The 23,546-nt window shown below is 49.6% G+C and overlaps 1 protein-coding gene and 1 pseudogene across 1 annotated transcript; one reads left to right on the top strand and one right to left on the bottom strand.

Annotated features, from left to right (window-relative positions):
• The first annotated feature begins 3,978 nt into the window (after positions 1 to 3,978).
• LOC137759002 (E3 ubiquitin-protein ligase rififylin pseudogene) lies at positions 3,979 to 4,764 on the top strand (annotated as a pseudogene).
• A 2,790-nt stretch (positions 4,765 to 7,554) lies between these two features.
• IBA57 (iron-sulfur cluster assembly factor IBA57) lies at positions 7,555 to 20,369 on the bottom strand. Its single transcript, XM_068534673.1, has 3 exons — positions 20,029 to 20,369; positions 9,887 to 10,230; positions 7,555 to 9,451 (listed from the first exon to the last, which is right to left on the bottom strand). Exons 1-3 carry the CDS (start codon positions 20,367 to 20,369, stop codon positions 9,060 to 9,062), a joined length of 1,077 nt encoding a protein of 358 aa, XP_068390774.1. The 3' UTR covers positions 7,555 to 9,059.
• Positions 20,370 to 23,546: the final 3,177 nt, after the last annotated feature.

Here is a 23,546-nt window from a genome sequence, read left to right as displayed (position 1 = left end):
CCTTCTTGTCAGTCCAGCAAACTGAGAAACTCTGCTAAAATCTTTTATCTGGTGTGCACAGGGAAAGCATCTCAATGTATCTAGTTTACCCGAAACCAAGTCCCAGCACCTTCCACTCAAAATAAAAACACAGTGATCCAAAACCTATGGGATGCAGCAAAAGCAGTTCTAAGGGGTAAGTTTATAGGAATACAATCTTACCTCAGGAAACAAGAAAATAAAAAACCTAACCTTACACCTAAAGCAACTAGAGAAAGAAGAACAAGCAAAACCCAGAGTTAGTAGAAGGAAGAAAATCATAAAGATAAGAGCAGAAATAAATGAAACAGAGACAAAGAAAACAATAGCAAAGATCAATGAAACTAAAAGCTGGTTCTTTGAGAAGATAAACAAAATAGATAAACCTTTAGCCAGACTCAACAAGAAAAAAAGGGAGAGGACTCAAATCGATAGCGTTAGAAATGAAAATGGAGAAGTTACAATGGACACCACAGAAATACAAAGGATCCAAAGAGACTTGCAACTATACACCAATAAAATAGAAAACCTGGAATGGACAAATTCTTAGAAAGGTACAATCTCCCAAAAGTGAACCAGGAAGAAATATGAACAGACCAATCACAAGTACTAAATTGAAAATGTGATATAAAAACTCCCAACAAACAAAAGTCCAGGAACTGATGGCTTCACAGGTGAATTCTATCAAACATTTAGAGGAGAGTTAACACCTATCCTTCTGAAACTCTTCCAAAAAACTGCAGAGAAAGGAACACTCCCAAGCTCATTCTACAAGGCCACCATCACCCTGATACCAAAACCACACAAAGATACCACAATAAAAGAAAATTACAGGCTGATATCACTGATGAACAAAGATGCAAAAATCCTCAACAAAATACTAGCAAACCAAATCCAACAACACATTAAAAGGATCATACACCACGATCAAATGGGATCTATCACAGGGTTGCAAGGATTCTTCAATCATATGCAAATCAATCAACGTGATACACCACATCAACAAACTGAAGAATAAAAACCATATGATCATCTCAATAGATGCAGAAAAAAAGCTTTTGACAAAATTCAACACCCATTTATGATAAAAACTCTCCAGATGGGACTTCCCTGGTGGTCCAGTGGGTAAGACTCTGCGCTCCCAATGCAGGGGGCCCAGGTTTGATCCCTGGTCAGGGAACTAGGTCCCGCATGCATGACACAACTAAGAGTCTGAATGTCACAACTAAAAAGCCTGTGTGCTGCAACTAAGACCCAGCACAACCAAAATAAATAAATAAATAAATATTAAAAAAAAAAAACTCTCGAGAAAGTGAGCATGGAGGGAACCTACTTCAACATAATAAAGGCCATATATGACAGACCCACAGCAAACATTATTCTCAATGGTGAAAAGCTGAAAGCATTTCCTCTAAGATCAGGAACAAGACAAGGATGTCCACTCTTGCCACTTTTACTCAACATAATTTTGGAAGTCCTAGCCATGGCAATCAGAGAAGAAAAAGAAATAAAAGGAATCCTAATTGGAAAAGAAGAAGTAAAACTGTCACTCTTTGCAGATCACATGGTACTATACATAGAAAATCCTAAAGACGCTACCAGAAAACCACTAGAACTCACCAATGAATTTGGTAAAGTTGCAGGATACAAAATTAATACACAGAAATCACTTGCATTCCTAAACACTAAGAATGAAAGATCAGAAAAAGAAATTAAGGAAACAATCCCATTTACCATCACATCAAAAAGAATAAAATACCTAGGAATAAACCTATCTAAGGAGGCAAAAGATCTGTACTCAGAAAACTGTAAGATACTGAAGATACTGATGAAAGAAGTCAAAGATGACATAAACAGATGGAGAGATATACCACGTTCTTGGATTGGAAGAATCAATATTGTCAAAATGAAAACACTACCCAAAGCAATCTACAGATTCAATGCAATCCCTATCAAACTACCAATGGCATTTTTCACAGAATTATAACCAAAACGTTTACAATTTGTATGGAAACACAAAAGACCCCAAATAGCCAAAGCAATCTTTTTTTTTTTTAATTAATTAATTTATTTATTTATTTATTTTTGACTGTGTTGGGTCTTCGTTTCTGTGCGAGGGCTTCCTCTAGTTGCGGCGAGCGGGGGTCACTCTTCATCGCAGTGCGCGGGCCTCTCACTATCGTGGCCTCTCTCGTTACGGAGCACAGGCTCCAGACACGCAGGCTCAGTAGTTGTGGCTCACGGGCCTAGGTGCTCCGCGGCATGTGGGATCTTCCCAGACCAGAGCTCGAACCCATGTCCCCTGCATTAGCAGGCAGATTCTCAACCACTGCGCCACCAGGGAAGCCCCAAAGCAATCTTGAGAAAGAAAAACGGAGCTGGAGGAATCAGGCTCCCTGACATCAGACTATACACAAAGCTACAGTAATCAAAACAGTATGGTGGGCTTCCCTGGTGGCGCAGTGGTTGAGAATCTGCCTGCCAATGCAGGGGACACGGGTTCGAGCCCTGGTCTGGGAAGATCCCACATGCCGCGGAGCAACTACGCCCGTGAGCCACAATTACTGAGCCTGCGCGTCTGGAGCCTGTGCTCCGCAACAAGAGAGTCCGTGATAGTGAGAGGCCCGCGCACCGCGATGAAGAGTGGCCCCCACTTGCCGCAACTAGAGAAAGCCCTCGCACAGCAACGAAGACCCAACACAGCCATAAATAAATAAATAAAATAAAATAAATAAAAAATTAAAAAAAAAAAAAAACAGTATGGTACTGGGAATTCCCTGGCAGTCCAGTGGTTAGGACTCTGCGCTTCCACTGCAGGGGGCACCAGTTCAGTCCCTGGTTGGGAAACTAAGATCCCACATGCCACGTGGCACAGCCAAAAACAAACACAAAACAAAAAACAAACAAACACAAAGTACAGTACTGGCACAAAAACAGAAGTATAGATCAATGGAACAGGATAGAAAGTCCAGAGATAAACCCACGCACCTATGGTCACTTAATCTATGGCAAAGGAGGCACGAATATACAATGGAGAAAAGGAAGTCTCTTTTGTTCGTGGTGCTGGGAAAACTGGACAGCTACATGTAAAAGAATGAAATTAGAACACTCCCTAACACCACACACAAAAATAAACTCAAAATGGATTAAAGACCTAAATGTAAGGCCAGATACTATAAAACTCTTAGAGGAAAACATAGGCAGAACACTCTCTGACATAAATAGCAGCAAGATCTTCTTTGATCCACCTCTTAAGAGTAATGAAAATGAAAACAAAAATAAACAATTAAACTTAAATACTAATTAAACTTAAAAGCTTTTGCACAGCAAAGGAAACCATAAACAAAACGAAAAGACAACACTTAGAATGGGAGAAAATATTTGCAAAGAAAGTGACTGACCAGGGATTAATCTCCAAAATATACAAACAGCCCAGGTAGCACAATATGAAAAAAACAAACAACATAATCAAAAAATGGGTGGAAGATCTGAATAGACATTTCTCCAAGAATGACATACAGATGGCCAAAAAGCACATGAAAATATGCTCAACATTGCTAGTTATTAAAGAAATGCAAATCAAAACTACAATGAGATATCACCTCACACCGGTCAGAATGGCCATCATCAAAAAATCTACAAACAATAAGTGCTGGAGAGGGTGTGGAGAGAAGGGAACCCTCCTACACTGTTGGTGGGAATGTAATGTAAATTGGTATAGGCACTATGGAGAACACTATGGAGGTTCCTTAAAAAACTAAAAATAGAACTACCATATGACCCAGTAATCCCACTCCTGGGCATATATCCAGAGAAAAACATAATTTGAAATGATACATGCACCCCAATGTTCACTGCAGCACTATTTACCATAGCCAGGACATGGAAGCAACCTAAATGTCCATCGACAGAGGAATGGATAAAGATGTTGTATGGCAAACTCCTGGGGCCGCCGTGAGGATGTCGCGACTGCCCTTCAGCCCCGATGCCACCAGGGCACAGCCCACAGCTCCCCTGCCTGTGGTGTACATGGGCAGGATCCGGCCTCTCCCTTCCCCTCCCCTCCCAGATTTTATCATGTGGACAACCTGCTGCAACTGGTTCTGCCTGGATGGACAGCCTGAGGCGGCCCCACCACCCCATGAAGCCAGGATACAGGCTTATTCTAACCCTGGGTACAGCTCCTTCCCTTCCCCCACGGTCTCGGAACCAAGCTGCAAGGCCTGTGGGGCCCACTGCACAAGCATGGCCAGGAAGGCCATTGACCATGTGTCTCAGGACCAAGAGGAATCCGTCTACCTGGAGAGCACAGCCAGAGCACCTACTGAGGGTGGACGCAGTCCGTCGACTCAGAGGACAACTGAGGCTGGAGGGCCTCTCTGTCTGACCTGACCAACCGGAGGACATTGAAGGTCTAACTGTGCGGCATCTCAAAGAGATCCTGGCTCACAACTTCATCAACTACAAGGGCTGCTGTGAGAAGTGGGAGCTGATGGTGACGTGGCTGTACAAGAGTCAGAAGGGACTCCAGCGGCTGGTGTGTGGTGCTGAAGACCAAAACAGGGGAACAGGGGAGCAGTGCCATCCAGCCTGGAGGAGAAACTGTGTCGGATCTGCACGGACTCGCCCATCAACTGTGTTCTGCTGGAGTGAAGCCACATGGTCACCTGTACCAAGTGTGGCAAGTGCATGAACCAGTGTCCCACCTGCCGGCAGTACGTGATCTGAGCTGTGCATGTCTTCTGATCCTGAGGGCTTCTACTAGCTTCTTCAGTGCTTTACAGGGACATAGCTCGAGATGTCTGGGCCCACAGTTAGCCAGCTTATAGAGGGGCAGGCTAACAAGAAAATCTGCAGTGTTCCCAAGACCAGGGCAAGCAAAGATGCTGTGTCACCTCTGGGCATGCCTGTCTTGCTTCAGAGGTGCACCTTGTGTCTGGCAGAGGCCGAGGCCAGTGGGAACTGGTACAGATCACACAGGCAAGTCCCTGTTTCAATGATCTTGGGGTGATGATAGTGACTGATGAAGAGAGGACTTTCTGGAATTTGGACCATATCTTCCTCCCTTCCTCTGAGAACCTACACAGTTTCACCCTCCTTCCTGTAGCCCGCCCATCCCCCTGAGCTGCGTGCCTCTGTTTCACCCACCAGAAGTCCTGGTAGAAATGGCTCTCTTCTTCCCCAGCACATCTGGATTCATTTCTGGTCCCTCCAGCTTTCTGTGCTTTAACCAACCTTTGCTAAAGTCTGTTGCTGCATTACCTAAAATCCATGTGTTTCTTCAGACCAAAAAGGTGTTAGCTTACGAGACCAGTAGTGATCCTCCTTAGGACAGAATTTGGACCAGTAAACTAATTTCTGGTGAGAAATGAAACACAAATGCTACTGAAAAAAACTTGAAGTCGTTAAGAGTTGTTTCCTTAAGTGCTGGGATTGGAAGCTATCAGTCTCCTGACCTGCCCTTGGCAGTCAACAAAGCATCTGGCTTTCAAACTGCTGGGAAATTCCAGCCTCTGCGCAAGACGTGGTGCATGGATCCTCTGTGCGTCTTCTCTTGAGGCCTGACTTTGTGCCATCCTTAATCTTAGCTTATGAGAAAAGGGAAAGCGTTGGGTGGAAGTAATGGCTTTCTGCTCGGCTTGACTTCTCCGACAGCCTTAAACCACTTTCCCCCGAGCATGAGGTCCCTCCTTCCCATGGAGGTTTTAAACGTGGTCTCACTGAAGGCACAGAGACATAGGCAAAGAGCCTCACTCTTCTCTAGCCAGACTTCTTATGAAGTTCCTGGAGACTGAGTATGTAAGACACAGCACCTAAGAGGTATCAGAAGGTACTGAGGGCTTCCCTGGTGGCGCAGTGGTTGAGAATCTGCCTGCTAATGCAGGGGACACGGGTTCGAGCCCTGGTCTGGGAGGATCCCACATGCCGCGGAGCAACTGGGCCCGTAAGCCACAACTACTAAGCCTGCGCGTCTGGAGCCTGTGCTCCGCAACAAGAGAGGCCGCGATGGTGAGAGGCCCGCGCACCGCGATGAAGAGTGGTCCCGCTTGCCGCAACTAGAGAAAGCCCTCGCACAGAAACGGAGACCCAACACAGCCATAAATAAATAAATAAATAAATAAATAAAGATATGTTCTTAAAAAAAAAAAAAAGGTACTGAATGAGGCTGGATTCAGCCCTTGAGCAGACAGCTAGAAGTCTTAGTTCCCCAGGTTGGTGGGGACTCCCTACTCCCATTTCCTTTCTCAGCCTACTGATTTAGGGTCAGGAAGAAGCATTCTCTAAGCCCTTTAGGAAGGGCCATACAATGAATAGGTGATGTTTTTGAGCCCTCCTAGGGTCTTTTCACCACTAGAAGAGCTTAAGTTTGCTGGAGAAGCTTAGCCAAGCACAAACATACATACTATGTACTATCAGAAAAGCTGTATGTGCCCCCATTACCACTGGATGAGCTATGCAAACCCTTAAACACCTGAGAGCCTTGGCAGTCACCCCCACCCCTTGCAGCCAAGATCTCTCAGACTAGAAGAACCAATCATGACTTTGGAAAGCAGTGAGAAACCTCTAAGGGGACCTGTTTATTGGTACAGACATGCTTAATGCTTTCTCTCCATCAACCACTAATCCCTTTTTGGGGGAGTGAAATAATTATAAAGTGGCTGTCAGCTGAACACTGCATCCCTTACCTTGACATTATACCAAGTCCTGGATGATTCTTGGCTACAGCCTTTGTAGAAATTGGGGGAATCAAGAGATTTCCCTGTAAAGACATCATCTTTCACCTTTCTGCTGGACAGTAAATACTACAGTTTACAGTGCCTACCAGTTTAACGAAGGATTCAGCTACTCAATTCCTCTGCGAAACAGGTCTACATATATGCAGCTCCGTTACAACCTAGCAATAACTTCAGGGTAGAAGCTGGCTATCTCCCTACTTAAAACTTGCTTTCTCTGCTGAGGCCTTACCTCTCCCTACCTCCCAATTTCCCTCTTACACATGAGTTAATAATATCCTGATGGTTGGTTTGTAACCTCAGTAAGAATTAGAACTGATGTCATTTACTCATTTTGGAGAAAGAACTTGCCTTGAAGTCTTCTAACCTCTTTTGGTGAAGGTTTCCATTTAGGAAAAAAAGGTGCCCCTGCCTTTTTTGTATCTTATTACTACACCAAATAAAAGTTGGGAATTCTAAGATCCCAATTCAGCTACTATCTAACCTAGGTAGAAAACTTGATTTTTACCCTTGAATGCTCTCTCCTGCCCCTCATGGATCCTTGGTCTTAATTATGATGGAAACATCTAATTCTTCCATTATTCCACGGCTTTTGCTGTGATTGTTCTGAGATTTCAGTTGAGACTTGTTTTAAAAGACATGGACAGCTAACTGGTTCATAATACATTGGAATAGCCGGATTCAAACTAGTAAGAATAAGCTGTACAGGAATTACTGCTCAATATATATTGTATAAATTTGTTGAAATCTTAAAAAAAAAAAAGTACATATATACAATGGAATATTATTCAGCCATAAAAAGAATGAAATAATGTCATTTGCAGCAACATGGATGGACCTAGAGATTGTCATACTGAGTGAAGTAAGTCAGACAGAGAAAGACAAATATCATATGATATCGCTTATACGCGGAATCTTAAAAAAAAAATGGTACAAATGAACTTATTTACAAAACAGAAATAGAGTCCCAGATGTAGAAAACAGACTTATGGTTACCAGGGTGGGAAGTGGCAGGGGGTGGGGGAGAGATAAATTGGGAGACTGGGATTGACATATACACACTACTATATATAAAATAGATAATAAGGACCTACTGTATAGTACAGGGAGCTCTCCTCAATACTATGTAATGACCTATATGGAAAAAGAATCTCAAAAAGGGTGGATGTATGTATAACTGATTGCTGTACAGCAGAAACTAACACAACATTGCAAATCAACTATACTACAATAAAAATTTTAAATAAATAAATAAACAAACAAATAAAGAAAGTGAAGGGGAGAAAAAAAAAAAAGAAACCAGAGTTCCACATGGGCCAATTGTGGGTCACACTTTAATAGCCACTCTGAGGCATCAGGTAGGACGCCCAGTAATCATGAGATTCACATTGCAGTGGGAAAATGGAGGTCAGTGGTTTAAAGTGGGGAAGTAAGTCATCCCCTTACTGTGAAGACATGACTACATCAGAAAACAGCAGCAAGTAAGCCAAGCAGAAACTCCTCTCTGCGCCCTGGGCACTGCCGTCCCAGGGCAGCCACTCCTCCCCTGAGCTCGTGAGGGCTATGGTGGGGAGAGGGGGGCTGCCAATGCCATCGTGGGGCCGAAGCTGGGAGATGTGCTACCCCGGCATAAAATGGTATTGGGGCTCCCCCAGCTGGCACCCCTGAGCACAGAGGTACACTTGGGAGGGCTCAGGTGGGTGTGAGCAGTGCACGTGCCTCCACTCGCAGACACCGCCACTCCACCTGGCCCCAGGAGATTCCCACCCTGAGACATGCCCCCAAGCCAACATGGTAAGACCATTCCCAGAGCCCACTTGCCCCTTCAGCCACCCCAGACACTGAGAAGCCTCCTTTCCAGGCCTGACCAAGCAGGCTCAGAGGGGTGTGGACAGCCCAGAGGCATCCTGGGGCATCCTGCCCTTGGGTGATGGATGAACTACCTCTAGATCTATATGGTTTGGAATCTCATCCAGGGCCTGGCGGAAGCTGGGCCTCTGCTCAGCACAGAGGCAGGCGCAGGACTCGCCAGTCCTCAGGAGGGCTCCTGATGCTCCAGCCACAAAGCCACCAGGAGAGGACAGCCAGCCTGAGCATAGGACCCTCCACAGGAAGCATGATGGGCTGGGAACACCTGGGCTGCAGCAGCATGCCCCACCATGCCTGCAGCTCTGGGAGGCCCACATATACTTGGGGACCCTCCAAGGGGGTATTCTTTCAACTGGGCCACCCTAGGAAGTGGGGGCTGGCCTACAGGATGCAGCAGATAAACAGAGGCCCTGTACAGGACTGCAGGGACATCCAGGGCTACTTAGTGGATGTGGGCCACCAGTCCGGCACAGATGCAGTTAGGGCCACAAGGCCACTCTCAGAGGTTCTGATGTGGAGAGGACCCTTGATTTTCTCGGACCGCAACAGAGCCAGACCCACGTCCCCCAGGCCTGCCCTGTACTTGCCGGCTGCCTGCCCCGACTTGGTGAGCACAGAGGTGCCAGGGGCAATGCTGCCCACAGGGAGGGGCCCTGAGAGCTGTACTGGGAAGAGGCGCTTTCGGATGACACCCATGTGGTGGGTGCGAGCCGTCAGCTCCTGGCCAATGTAGCAGCCCTTGGTGAAGCTGATGCCATTCATGAAGGCCAGGTTAGACTCCAGCGGTAGGGCTACTCCTGGGGGCAGGTCGTGGACCCCCTCGGGAACGCCTGTAGAGGTAGAGGGAGGCTTGGTGAGATCTAAGGTGTCCTCCAGAGCTGGGGGCTCAACCAAGAGTGGCCGGGGGTACCGGCCTGTAGGAGTCCCACCATCTGACCCGCCACAATCCTCTGGGTCCCTCCTAGACCCCGTTCTTGTCCCTCCCCATCCTCCAGGTCCCTACTCCAGCCCCCCACTCTGGTCCCTGGGTGAGCACCTTGGTCTGGCCCTCAATACTACCCACTAAAGACGAAGACCCTACACCTGACCCCAGATCTCTGCTCTCTCCCCAGGCTCCTCCCAGTGCCTGGGCTCATCACACAGTTTCCCCAGGGCTCTGTGTCACACCCCTCTGGTCCCTTCCCATCCCACCCTGTCCTTTCCCCCACATCCAGCACCACCCCTCTACCCCCGACCCTTCCCCAGGTCCAACCCCATGTCCATACCTTGCTGGTACCGGTGTCGGTGATAATCCTGGAGGTCCCCAAGACGGCCCCCGGGCACCAGGGCTGAGCCCTCATCCTGGGAGAGGAGCCGCCAGCCCATGCGAGCAGTCCGGGGATCACGGGTGAGGATGGTGGTGCACTCGGCCTTCTCCTGAAGCAGCACAGCCCTGCCGGCCTCCTCAGGGGCACAGGGCAGCACGGCCCACACGCGCAGCTCGGGGCATGGCTCCACGGTGACCCTCCGCCGGATCTTGTGCAGCACCAGGTGCCTCTGCAGCGCATCCAGCACTGAGCTGTCACACTCCAGGAGGAAAGTGGGCTGCTCGTGGGAGCCCTCAGGGAGCCTGCGGGGAGAGGAAGGGGTGCATGGGGGCGGGCAGGGCACACCGTGGGAAGTGCATGGAGTCAGGCCGCGGCCATACGTGGCTGTGCCTCCCAAGTGCACCTCGGTCCACCTAGTAAAGCTGCACAGCACAGCACGTGCTGGAGACCTCATGGCCACCACCCCTCCCTGCCCAGGGTGGAAACCCCAGGAAAGTCTGGCAGGTGGAGGAGAGGGCTTGGCCCAACAGGTGGGAAGCAGGGCCCTGGGACCACAGCGGTGTCCGGTGCGCAAGGTGAGGCGGAAAGGCACAGACGGCCACACTGAAGTCCAGGATTTGCCTCCTCCAGCCCTGAGAAGCCACTGAGAAGCCAAGGGTCCTAAGGCAGGGCGCACAATGGATTTCAGGAGGGATGTGGGCAGGCAGGAAGAGCTGGGAAGACAGCAGACAGCTGACGCAGATGAGATGCATGGTGAGGCCACACCCTGCCCATGCCCACCTCCCACCTCCCCTAGGGAAGCTCTGCAACCTGATCAGGGCGCCAGAACCATCCTAACCCTCACTTCAGGCAGCCCACATCCACTGGAATGACCCCAGATCCTGGTGTCATTGACGGATGGATGATGGGGCCCTTACAGACAGATGAGCACAGAGGAGAGGCCAGTGCACCCTCAGACATGGTGGAGGGACCCTAAGTGGAGACATGCAGGACCCAGAGGAGTACATGGCTGGAGTCCTGGTTATAGATGTGGCTTGAGCAAGGACCCACAGCTGGATGGGAGCTGAGACACAGAAGCGGGTAAGACCTTCCAGGAGCACGTATAAGAGAGAAAGGTCATCAGCTGGTACCCCAGACCCCTCTTCCAGAACCCATCAGCTGTGCCCCCAACCCCCTCCCCAGGCAGGAAAGGGTTAAGTGCTGCCCTGGAGCAGCCAGTCACCCCCCCCCCCGAGGAAAGAGCTACAGAAGCTTGCTTGGTGGGTTCACCTTACAGCACAAACGCTGTCATGTCCATGCACATAACTATCAGCCATGGGTCCAGTAAGGACAGGCACAAGCATGTGGAGAAAGCGGAACACCGCAGGCTGCAGCAGCAAGTCAGGTTAGCGCCTCACCGTCCAAACAGTCCTCAAAGAAGGTCAGAAATGAGATCAGCTGAGGGGTGGGAAAAGGATCATTTACAGACGGAATTAAAATGCCAGAAAAAAACAGAAGAGTTCAAAGGCGCTGCCTCAGATAACCACATGGAAAGAAGTTCAAAGTCACCTATCATGAAGCAAAGGCAAATTAAAACCATGATGAGATACCAGGGCACAACTATCAGAAATAAGAACATCCAAGGCAGTGAGGATGCAGAGAAGCTGGGTCATTCAGCCTTGCTGGTGGGCATGTAAATGGAACAGACATTCTGGAAAATGGTTTGCAGCCCTTTATGAAACTAAACATGCAGCTACCACACAACCCAGCCATTGTACTCCTGGGTATTTATCCTAGAAAACACCCCAGGTGTTCACATAAAACCTGCGCATGAACGTTAGAGGCAGTTTTATTCTTAAGAGCCAAGAAATGAAACCAAAATATCCTTCAGTTGGTGAATGGTTAAACAAACTGTGGTCCATTCCCTCAATGGAATACTACTCAGCAGGGAAAAGGAACAGACTACTGATGAAGCCAAAGGGCATCAAGGTGAGTGAAACCCAATCTCAGAAGACTCTGTTTGTACGATATTCCTGAAATGACACGATCATAAAGATGGAGAGTGAGCAGGGCTGAGGGGATGAGAAGGGCAGTATGCCCACAGAGGGCAGAAGGGAGCCTGATGGTAATGGAACAGCTCTGTCTTGATCGAGGTTACACAGCTGTGATCAAATCACAGCTGCATGCATGAGAGCACATGGAAATCTGGGAGAACCTGAGTGCGCCCTGTGGCTGGCCCATGTCCGTCCCCTGATTGTGACCCTGGACTATAGGAGGCAAGATGATGCTACTGAAGGAACTGGGTGAAGGGTATATGGGACATCCCTGTTCATTTTTTTGTGGCTTCCTGTAAATCTATAATTATTTCGAAATAAAAAGTTAAAAAGAAAGAAGAAAAAGGAGCTGTCTCCGGAGAAGATTGATCCATGCCGGTGAGAAGGAAGACAGCACTCAGTCAATTTTCATCAAAAGCCTTTTAGGGCCTCCCTGGTGGCGCAGTGGTTGAGAATCTGCCTGCCAATGCAGGGGACACGGGTTCGAGCCCTGGTCTGGGAAGATCCCACATGCCGTGGAGCAACCGGGCCCGTGAGCCACAATTACTGAGCCTGCGTGTCTGGAGCCTGTGCTCCGCAACAAGAGAGGCCGCGATAGTGAGAGGCCCGCGCACCGCGATGATGAGCGGCCCCCGCTTGCCACAACTAGAGAAAGCCCTCGCACAGAAATGAAGACCCAACACAGCCAAAAATAAAATAATAAATAAATATAAATAAATTTTTTTTAAAAAGCCTTTTAATGTTATTAGGTTTTTTAACCATGGGCAGGTACATTTTTATTTTTTAAATCTCCGATAAAGGAAGCAGACAGAAACAGTATGAAATACTGGCAAGGGGAGGAATTGGGCATGGGTGGATAGAATGTGAGGTCGTAGGGGAGAGTAAACCTAGGAGGGAAGAGGGAGAGATGCGGGTAAAGCCATACCCAAGGAGGGAGGAGGCCCAGCATGGGGAGGGCCCCGAGAAGGGCTGGTGAAGGGACCACCAGGATGCCGGGGTAGACAGGCCCCAGGCTGATGCCCCCATCTCACTCATGGGGCGGATGTTCCACGGGATTCAAGACAAATTGGGTGGGGCAGGGCCAGGTTCTGGGCTCAGACACTTTCTGAGCTACCTGTGCAAATGGCCATGTGCCATTCAGCCCCTCAGGACCAACAAAGCTGCAATGCACCCCTGCTCCCCACCACCCCAAATCAGACTGCCTGCTGCCCCTGATGCAGCTGAGTAATGGGGGACAGGTCAGAAGAAGAAGGGGTGAAGTAGGGTGAGCCTATGCTCGGGGCAGCTTTCTTGGCCATCCTGGGCACTGCTGAGCGCTGAGAGCACCCCTGGGCCCAGCCCACTAGATGCAAGGAGCATCCATGCCTGAATGACAACCACAAATATCCCCAGACGTCGCAAAGTGCCCCTGGGTAGAGCTGCCAGATAAAACGCAGGATGTCCAGCCGAATTTGAATTTCAGAAAACCGTGAATAATGTCTTTAGTATATGTATTTCCCAAACACTGCATAGGTCACCTCCTAAAAAGTCACCCGTGTCTGTTTGAGATCTACCTGGGCAACCCACAATTTTATTTGCTAAGCCTGGAAGCCCCTCCTAGGGGCACAACCGCAGCAGCAGGAAAAGGAAGGTCGAGGGGCACCTGCAGCCTCCCCAGCCGGCCTGGCGGGCAGGACTTGGATATAGCATGTGGTGGCAGTGCAATCCCAGGTGTCCATCCTCACCCACCCTCCTGCCCAGGATGCAGGCTGTGTGAAAACCCAAAAAGGGAGGGTCAAGCCCACCGAACCCCTCACCCAGAACGCCCAGAGTGCCCTCCTCCAGCAGCCCAATGCCCTGCACAGTACCTGACACCCCGGTACCCACCACCCCCATAAACACAGGGACCTCACTCCTCGAGTGCAGCCCTGGACCCAGCTCTGCCCAGGGCCAGGGACTTCACACATAAACAGATCCCCTCAGGGGCACTGTAGGTACCAGGTCATGAGGCATGGGCAGGCATGGGGCACAAGGGGGCTAGCAGGTAAGGGACACACAGGTGCACAGAGACCAGACCCAAATGCCTGTCAAGGAGTGGCGACACTCACCAGGGGCCTTGGGCTGCTGCAGGACTGTACATGGAGGACCCTGTCAGGCTGGCATGCTCCAAGTCACCTAGGGGAACAGCCTACAGTGTGCCCATGGGGGACTGAGTATATGGAGCCCTACACGCTCCCCACAAGGCAGGAAGCAGACAATCCAGGGGCCCACAGAGCACGGCCACAGCAGGAGGGCATTAGAGACGTGGGTTAAATGGAGGCTCAGTGGGGTTGCCATAGGAGCCATGACGTCCTGGGCAGAGATGCACTAGCCCCACTTCCCACCTCCCCTCTGCTGGGTACACACAGACCAGGAACCTGCCGAGACCAGACTCAGCATGGAGCCAGCTGCGATGAGCACCAGGGGAACCAGGCGTGGAGAGAAACAACGGAGCAGTGGACCATCCGAATCCTCACCAGGCAACCTGGCGGGATGGCCCCCAGAGACACCCCCCAGAAACCCGCAGACAGAGACTTCAGTGTGTCCCACAAAAGCCAGAGTAGCCCAGGACCAAAACCTGGAGCGTCTCCTCCGCAGCCAGCACTTAAGGCCTCCATCATGAAGACAGAGGCCCAGGAAACAAACACATGGTCAGAATGAGGAAAGAGTTTCAAAACACAAAGCCTCAGCTGAGAGGATGAGGAGTCAAGCCACAGACTGGGAGAAAAGGTTTGAAAAGTCACATCTGACAAAGGACTGTCACTCAAAATATACAAAACCACTTAAAACTCAAATAAGGAAACAAACAACCTGATTAAAAATGGGCCAAAGACCTCAACAAACACCTCCCCAAAGACAGACAGGTGGCAAACAACATATGAAATGACGCTCCACGTCGTATGTCATTGGGGAAAAAAGCAAATTAAAAAAACAACAAGCTACCATTACACACCTATTAGAATGATCAAAATCCAGAACACTGACACCACCAAATGCTGGTGAGGTTATGGAGCAATGGAAAGCCTTCATTCATTGCTGGTGGGAATGCAAAATGGTACAGCCACTTTGGAAGATACTTTGGTGGTTTCCTACAAAACTACACATATTCTTACCTTACAATCCAGCAATCACACTCCCTGGTGTTATTTACCTAAAGGAGATGAAAACTAACCGCCACACAGAAGCCTGTACACAGATGTTTATAGCACCTTTATTCATAATTGCAACAATATGGAAGCAACTGCTTAAGTCCTTCAGTAGATGGATACATAAACTGGTACATCCAAACAATGGACTATTATTCAACACCAAAATGAGCTATCAAGCCCTGAAAAGACATGGAGGACACTTAAATGTATATTACTAAGTGAAAGAAGTCAATCTGAAAAGGCTGCATACTCTAGACTATTATTCTACACTAAAATGAGCTATCAAGCCCTGAAAAGACATGGAGGACACAAATGTATATTACTAAGTGAAAGAAGTCAATCTGAAAAGGCTGCATACTCTATGATTCCAACTACGTGACATTCTGGAAAAAGTGAAACTATGGAGACAGTTCCAGGTCCAAAAAGATCCTTTCAGTGGTTGTGAGGAGTGAGGAGGAAGGGAGGGTTGAATAGGTAGAGCACAGAGGATATTTAGGGGCAGTGAAACTACCATATATATTATAATAGTACATACACATTATTATACATTTGTCCAATTTGTCCAGCAACAGCAGTGAAACCTAATGTGAATTAAGGACTCTGAGTAATTTTGGTGTTAACGTAGGCTCGTCGATTGTAAATAACATACTACTTTGGAGGAGGAGGTTGATAACGGGGGAGACTATGCATGTGTGGGGGCAGAGAGCATATGAGAAGTCTCTGTCCGTTCCCCTAAATTTTGCTATGAACCTAAAATTGGTCTAAAAAGTCTACTTTTTTTTTCTTTTTTTTTTTGGCCATGCCACGTGGCTTGCAGGATCTCAGTTCCCTGACTAGAGACTGAACCCAGGCCACGTCAGTGAAAGTTCGGAATCCTAACCACTAGGCCACCAGGGAACTCCCTATAAAGTCTACTCTAAAAACAAAAAGCTTGTTGGTAGGAATGTAAAGTGATACAACTGCTATGGAGAACAGTTGGAGGTTCTGTAAAAAACTAAAAATAGAACTACCCTATGACCCAGCAATCCCACTACTGGGCATGTACCCTGAGAAAACCATAATTCAAAAAGAGACATGTACCACAATGTTCACTGCAGCACTATTTACAAGAGCCAGGACATGGAAGCAACCTAAATGTCCACTGACAGATGAACGGATAAAGAAGATGTGGCACATATATACAATGGAATATTACTCAGCCATAAAAAGAAACGAAATTGAGTTATCTGTAGTGAGGTGGATGGACCTAGAGTCTGTCATACAGAGTGAAGTAAGTCAGAAAGAGAAAAACAAATAATGTATGCTAACACATATATATGGAATCTTAAAAAAAAAAAAAAAAAGGTCATGAAGAACGTAGGGGCAGGACGGGACGCAGACCTACTAGAGAATGGACTTGAGGACACAGGGAGGGGGAAGGGTAAGCTGGGACAAAGTGAGAGAGTGGCATGGACATATATACACTACCAAACGTAAAATAGATAGCTAGTGGGAAGCAGCTGCATAACACAGGGAGATCAGCTCGGTGCTTTGTGACCACCTAGAGGGGTGGGATAGGGAGGGTGGGAGGGAGGGAGACGCAAGAGGGAATAGATATGGGGATATATGTATTTATACATTTATACATGTATAAAGCTGATTCACTTTGTTATAAAGCAGAAACTAACACACCGTTGTAAAGCAATTATACTCCAATAAAGATGTTTAAAAATAAAAATAAATAAATAAAATTGATTAGTTTGGGGGGAAAAAAAAAAGAAACGAAATTGAGTTATTTGTAGTGAGGTGGATGGACCTAGAGTCTGTCATACAGAGTGAAGTCAGAAAGAGAAAAATACCGTATGCTAACACATATATATGGAATCAAAAAGAATGGCACTGATGAACCTAGTGGCAGGGCAGGAATAAAGACACAGACATAGAGAATGGACTTGAGAACACGGAGCGGAGATGGGGAAGCTGGGGCAAAGTGAGAGTAGCATCGACATATATACACTACCGAATGTAAAAATAGTTAGCTAGTGGGAAGCAGCAGCATGGCACAGGGAGATCAGCTCGGTGCTTTGCAATGACCTAGAGAGGTGGGATAGGGAGGGTGGGAGGGAGGCTCAAGAGGGAGGGGATATGGGGATATGCATATGGCTGATTCACTTTGTTGTACAACAGAAACTAACACAGTATTGTGAAGCAATTATACTCCAATAAAGATCTATTAAAAAAAACAAAAACAAAAAGCTAAAGCTTTGTCTGAGAGATGCTCCTACATCCGGACCAGGGTGCACTGAGGAAGGAACAACTCCAGGATGGGAAACTAGAAGCGTGACAGTTTAAATGCAAAATTCCAGGGAGTTCCCTGGTGGTCTAGTGGTTAGGATTCCAGGCTTTCACTGCCGTGGCCTGAGTTCAATCCCGGGTCCGGGAACTGAACTCCCGCAAGCTGCGCAGCATGGCCAAAAAAAAAAAAAAAGAAAAAAGAAAAATTCCAGAGAGGATGCAGAGAAAACACCAGGCAGAGAGCAAGCACGAAGAAAGCAGGAAGGTCCCAGGCTCCCAGGCGGGACAGCCAGTTGCCAGTGTGTCCCTCTCTTCAGAGAGCAGACCTCAGTGAGATCAGATGTAGGTAAAGAGCCAAGAGCATCCAGGAGGGGAAGGATCACATCCCATGAACTAACAGCAGGCATCAGACCAGAACAGAGGCATAGGGATGGGGTGGAATGCCAGCAGGCTGGGCACCCCATGCCCCAGAGCAGAACTGCGAGAGATAAATCTGGACATTGTTTACCAAGCCCCCAGGCCCAAGAGCAGCCATCTGAGGGAGTGTTCTCATGTGTTCTCTCCTCTAACTGCTCAGGAGAAGTGGGGCCACTAACTCAGGTTGTCTCTTTCTGATGGAATGAAGACCCCACCCCACCCCTCAGGGCGGCACTCCCCACAAAGGACTTTGAGTTGGAATCTCAGAAGAGCACCTAGGGTCAGGGGGCATCATCACGGTGCACTCCAATTCCCTCAGCACACAGAGAGCAAGTGGCACAGCGATACCCCATTCTCAGGAATTAACAGAGAGAGAAAAACAAACTCCTCCATAGGATAAATCAGGGCATACACAATGTGTGGAAAGAGCCACCACATACATGCTTGGTGACAAGAACTGCTGGCCCAGCAGCTAAGCAAAAATGCTTCAGACCTGAGGAAAAGTATGAAGAGAAAAAAAAAACCCTAGAAACAAAAAAATTTTACACTGTAGAGTGACTTATGAGGATATAAATTCATTATAACAAGAATGCAGAAAGATGTAAAGGCAGACTGGAGACTCAAGTAAGAAAATTTGGGGACCAAAACAACATCATTACAACACTGATAGATTAACTGAAAATTCCTGACACAGAGGGTTTAAGATAATCAAAGAACGCAGTTTCTAAAAGAGATTAAAGCAACTACTGGGAAGGTAATAATTACATAAAACAGATAATGACAACAAACCTTTTCTGTAAAGAACCAGACTGTAAATAATTTAGGTTTGCGGCCACACGGTCTCTACCACATTATTATATTATTAATTATACTTTTGCCATTGGAAAATGAAAGTAGCCACATAGTATACAAACAAAGGGGCATGCAGCATTCCAATCAAACTTTACTTACGAAAAGAGTGAGCTGGATCTGCCCAAGGGTCATACTTTACTGACCCCTGTTCCAGAGTCAAACAGCCCACCAAGTGCCCAGCAACATGACGTGAAAGAAGACTCAAAATACAACACATCGTCATAACACTTCAAGACATCAGGATGAAAAAGAGCCCCGAAGAGTGTCCAAAGAAAAAGTAGTCACACACAAAGGCTCACAAATAAAAAGGCACCAGGCTTCTTGACAGCAATGCCAGTTGTGGCTTCAATGTTTTCAGGGACGATTTTCAGCCTAGAGTTTTATGCCCAGCCAAGCTATCAGATGAAACCATTTGAAGGAGTCAAAGGTCCACCTTAAGTATCCTACCTCTCGACAAGCCACTAAAGAGCATACTCCTCCAGCAGGCAGGCACTGAGGAAGATGCAGACAAGAACCCACAATAGAAGAGGGACATTGGAGTTTCCTGGGCGGTTTCAGGCAGAGCAACGACCTGCAACTGCATGAGAGGTTCTAGAAGAACCAAGTCTGAGAAAGCTAAGCAAGTGAAAACCGAAAGCTCTATAGCTCTAAAGGCCACTGACTTGGTTTGTCCTGATAGTCATGATAAAATCAGCATAGACTCATGTAAAACACCAAACGCTAATAATCACTGAATACGGAGAGATTTTGGAGAGAAATGTGTGTACACTGGAGAACTCAGGAAGTAGTGGCACAAGCCAGTCGCGCAGAGGCTGCTCCCTGCAGTGTGGCTCCAGATGCCACGACCCCTTCTCCGTGCAGTGGGTCTGATCAGGATCAGAGGCCAGGCGCAGGGGCGCCCAGGCCCTCCCATGGGTGAGTGTCGCTGGCCCATCCCTGGGTGCAGGCTCCAGCCCACCTAGGGCTGCCCTGCCCCGGTGCCCTCCCCCAGGTGCCCAACCCCAGCCCACCCTGTGTGCGGGTCCCCAAGTTCCCTACCCTGGGCGCGCCTCCCATCCTCAGGTGCCCTCCCCGGGAGGCCCACCCTATGCACAGGTTCCCAGATGTCCCTTCCCCTGGATGCCCTGTCCTGCATGTCCTCTCCTGGATGTCCGTCCTGGGCCATTGGTAGTCCTCCCCTAGGTGCCCCGCCTCTGGGTGTCCTTAGTTCCGCCCCCTGTCCGCCCCTCCCCTGAGAGCCCTCCATGGGAGCCCATCCTCCAAGCCTTCTCATGCCCGCTCCTGGGTGCCCTTCCCCTGGGTGATACCCCCTCCCCTACCCCGGTCCTCCAAAGCCTGTGCCCCAACCCGCTCTCACCCATAGAGAATGACGTCATAGAGGGTGCGTCCCTGGACGTTGAGAAAGTGGGCGTAGCCCGAGCGCGCCGAAGTTGAAGCCTCGCCGGCCGCAGGACCTGGAAGCGGCAGCTCATTGGTCAGCAGACCCAGGAGAAAGGGCGCAGAGTCCGGCCCGCGCACGCGCACCAGGGCGCGCTCGCCCAGTAGGAAGCAGGTCCACGCCGCGCTGCCCGCGGGCTCACCACCCTGACAGCAGGAGCTGTGGGCCAGGCGAAGCCTCGGGGCAGCGCGCAGCCGCCAGCTCCAGGCCCTGCCGCCGCGCCCTGGAGCCGCACCCCTGAGCAGCGCTGCGGCCGCCATCTTGGGGAGGAGTGAGGCGGCGGGAAGGGGCGGCCCGGGCGGCGGCGCGGGAGGGCGCGGGCGGGCGCGCGCCACAACACCTTGGAGGCGGGCGAGCGGAGCGTGCGCGGGGGCGGAGGTGGGGGAGAGGGATGGAGGCGGTGCGGGCGGGCCCCAAAACAGCCCCTGGCGGCGGGCGGGCGAAGCGTGCGCGGGGGCGGGGTGTGCGCGAGCGTGCGCGGGCTGGTGCCACAGCAATCCCAGGAGGCGGGCGAGCGTTGCTTGCTTGAGTGGCCAGGGTGAGGGTGGGCGGACCTTGTGCGGGGGCGAGGCCTTGGGCTGTCAGTCCCCCGCACACCTATCCTGAGCTGGCTTCTGCTCCTGCAGTTGCACTCCTCCTCGGGTCTCTGAGAAGTTTCTGCGTGTTTTATAGTGGTGAGGCGCTCATAACCTAAACTTTACCACCTTAACCATTTTTAGATGCACATTTCAGGGGCATTAAGCGCGTTCACACTCTTTTGCAGCCATCCCCATCATCCAGAACTTTCTCATCTTCCCATACGGAAACTCCACCCCCATCAAACGCAGATCCCTATCTACCTCCCCAGCCCCTGGGAACCCCATTCCACTCTGTCTCTATGAACCTGACTCCTCTGGGAAACTCATAGAAGTGGAGTCATGCAGTATTTGTCCTTTTGTGACTGGCTCGTGTCTACCAGGTTCCACCATGATGTAGCATGTGTCAACGTTTTTAAGGGCTGAATGATATTCCATTGTATGTATATACCATATTTGGATTATCCATTCACCCACTGATGGACAGTTGTGTTGCTTCCACCCATTGGTTGTTGTGAATAATGCTGCTATGAAGACGGGTGTACAACTTTGCTTTCAGTTCCTTTGTAGAACAGACACTCCTGTGTATCCTACACTCTCACAGTACCCTTCACTTCTGATCACTAAATGTGTGTGGGGGGGGGTTCCCCCACACCACACAATTCTGTGACACCAGCTAGGTGTCTTACAATTTAACTCAATTTTAAATCCATCTACCTGGAGATAGCATGAGATCCCATGAGACTGCCACACACACTCTCTCATACACTCACACTCCCCCCCCCCCACTTCAGATGCAAGTCGAAGTCCAGGTTGTCACCTGTGCTTCTGACCAACCAGCTATATAGATCAGAGGTTCCAACAGCCCTCTCCTTGAGTTCAATTAATTTATTAGAGTGGCTCACAGAACTCAGAGAAACATTTTACCTACCAGATTACTGGTTTGTTATAAAAGGATATAACTCAGGAACAGCCAGATGGAAGAGAGCAAAGAGCAAGGTATGTGGGAAGGGGCATGGAGCTTCCATACCCTCTGAGCACACCGCACTCTCCCCAAATCTCCGTGTGTTCCCCAACCCAGAAGCCCTCCAAACCCAGTCCTTTTGGGATTTTACGGAGGCTTCGTTACCTAGATGTGATTGATTAAATTATTGGCCATTGGCTGTTGATTCAACCTCCAGCCCATCACTCCTCCCCAGAGGTCAAGGGGTGGGGCTGAAAGCTCTAACCCTCTAATCACACGGTTGTTTCTGGCAACCAGCCCCCATCCTTAGGGGCTTTTCAAAAGTCACCTCATTAACATAAACTGGTTGACCAGAACTCCCTAGGGTTTTCCAGGCCCTTGGTCCCCTCCCAGTTGGCTTCCTGGTTGTGAGCAGCCAGGCCTGGAATGCAGTTCCACTGGCCTTTCATGGAAAAGGTCTTCCTCTGTTGGGCCTGTGTTCCTAGGGTGACCCAGCACCTCCCTGCCAGCCCTGTGAGGTCAGGTCAGGGAGGAAACCATTCGAGGACAACATGGGGTGGGGGGGCGGTGCATTCCTCCAGCCTCACATCAGCCCATCCCTTGGCCAACAGAAAACCTGCTTCCCACCAACTCAGCCTGTGGGAAGGGCCAGCAGGCTGACCCAGGGCCACCCGGAACCTTACCTGATGTTCCCAGTCCAGTGCCAAGCCCAGCCCACTTGGTCCAGCAGGGCCGCTGCTGCCACCTGGGGCTGTTTAAATGCAAATTAACTCAAATGAAGTCAAATGAAACTTTTAGCTCCTTACTGAATGGGCCACACTGAAATGTCCAGAGCCACACTCAGCTGGTGGCTGCCTCTTGAACAGAGCAGGCAACACCTCCCACCATTCTAGAGTCTGCCAACCAGCACTGCTTCAGGCTCCCTCCTCCAAGAAGGCTTCCCAGATCTCTGCACCAGCCTGGCCAGCCCGACAGCGGGGACCCCTGCATGTGGGCATGGCCTGGCTACTGCTCCTTCTCAGGTCCTCTCACTGCAGCTTCTCATGCCTACAGGTCTAGGTGGAGGGAACTGTGGACTGGCCTCAGGATGCTCCCAAGGAACCCCACTCATTGGCCTGGGTCCAGCTGGGGGCATAGGTTGCTGCTGGATCCCATCTGCATCTCCTCCCTCTGAGGCCATGGGCCCTGAAGCTGTCGGGAGGGGTGGGGATCTGAGAGCTGGAAAATCAGCAGACATGGGGGTCCCAGACCCTGTTTCCCAGCTGCTGCCAGGCCAGGGGTTTCCTGTTATTCTCTCCTCATGGCCTCCTCCCTTCCCAAAGCCAGAAGAAGGAAGCTGCCCCCATTCTGGGCACCCCCCTCCCTGAAGCCCTCCACGATCTTCCTGAGCAGCCAGCGAGTTGGCTCCAGCCATGGAAACGGATGAGAATGAGACAAGGCCATTCTGTCTGATCCTTCTCCAGCCACTCCCCTGGCCTGGCCCTGCCCCTATACAGACCTGGGTGGGCCCCACACAGCCCGAGGACCCCACCAGGCAGTGAAGCAGGGATGGGGAGGCCGGGGCTCAACCCACCAGCCTGCTCCAGAGCACAGAAGATGGGGGGCGAGGGTCGATGGCTTTGCACCCCAGTTCAGCTCTCCAGCCTCATGGCCATACAGGCACTGAGAGGATTTTTTTAAGTAGTTAAGTGAGCATTAAGTGCCAAGTTTAGTGGTTGGGTTCCACCTCTGAGAGTTAACAGACTTGAGCATATTAGATACTATGTCATAGGTGGGAGATGGACACCCCGTTAGGGTATCGGGGCTCAGGCATGAGATCATGGTTATGGTGGTTCAGAACATCAAGAAATTGGTGTTAGAGGTAGGAACGTGTATGACACAGAGGTTGGCTCCCCTAG

The sequence above is a fragment of the Eschrichtius robustus genome, chromosome 2 (genome assembly GCF_028021215.1).
Source record: "Eschrichtius robustus isolate mEscRob2 chromosome 2, mEscRob2.pri, whole genome shotgun sequence".
Taxonomy (NCBI): Eukaryota; Metazoa; Chordata; class Mammalia; order Artiodactyla; family Eschrichtiidae; genus Eschrichtius; species Eschrichtius robustus.
Note: the sequence above shows the minus strand (reverse complement) of the source record. Positions and strands in the feature narration are given on the sequence as shown.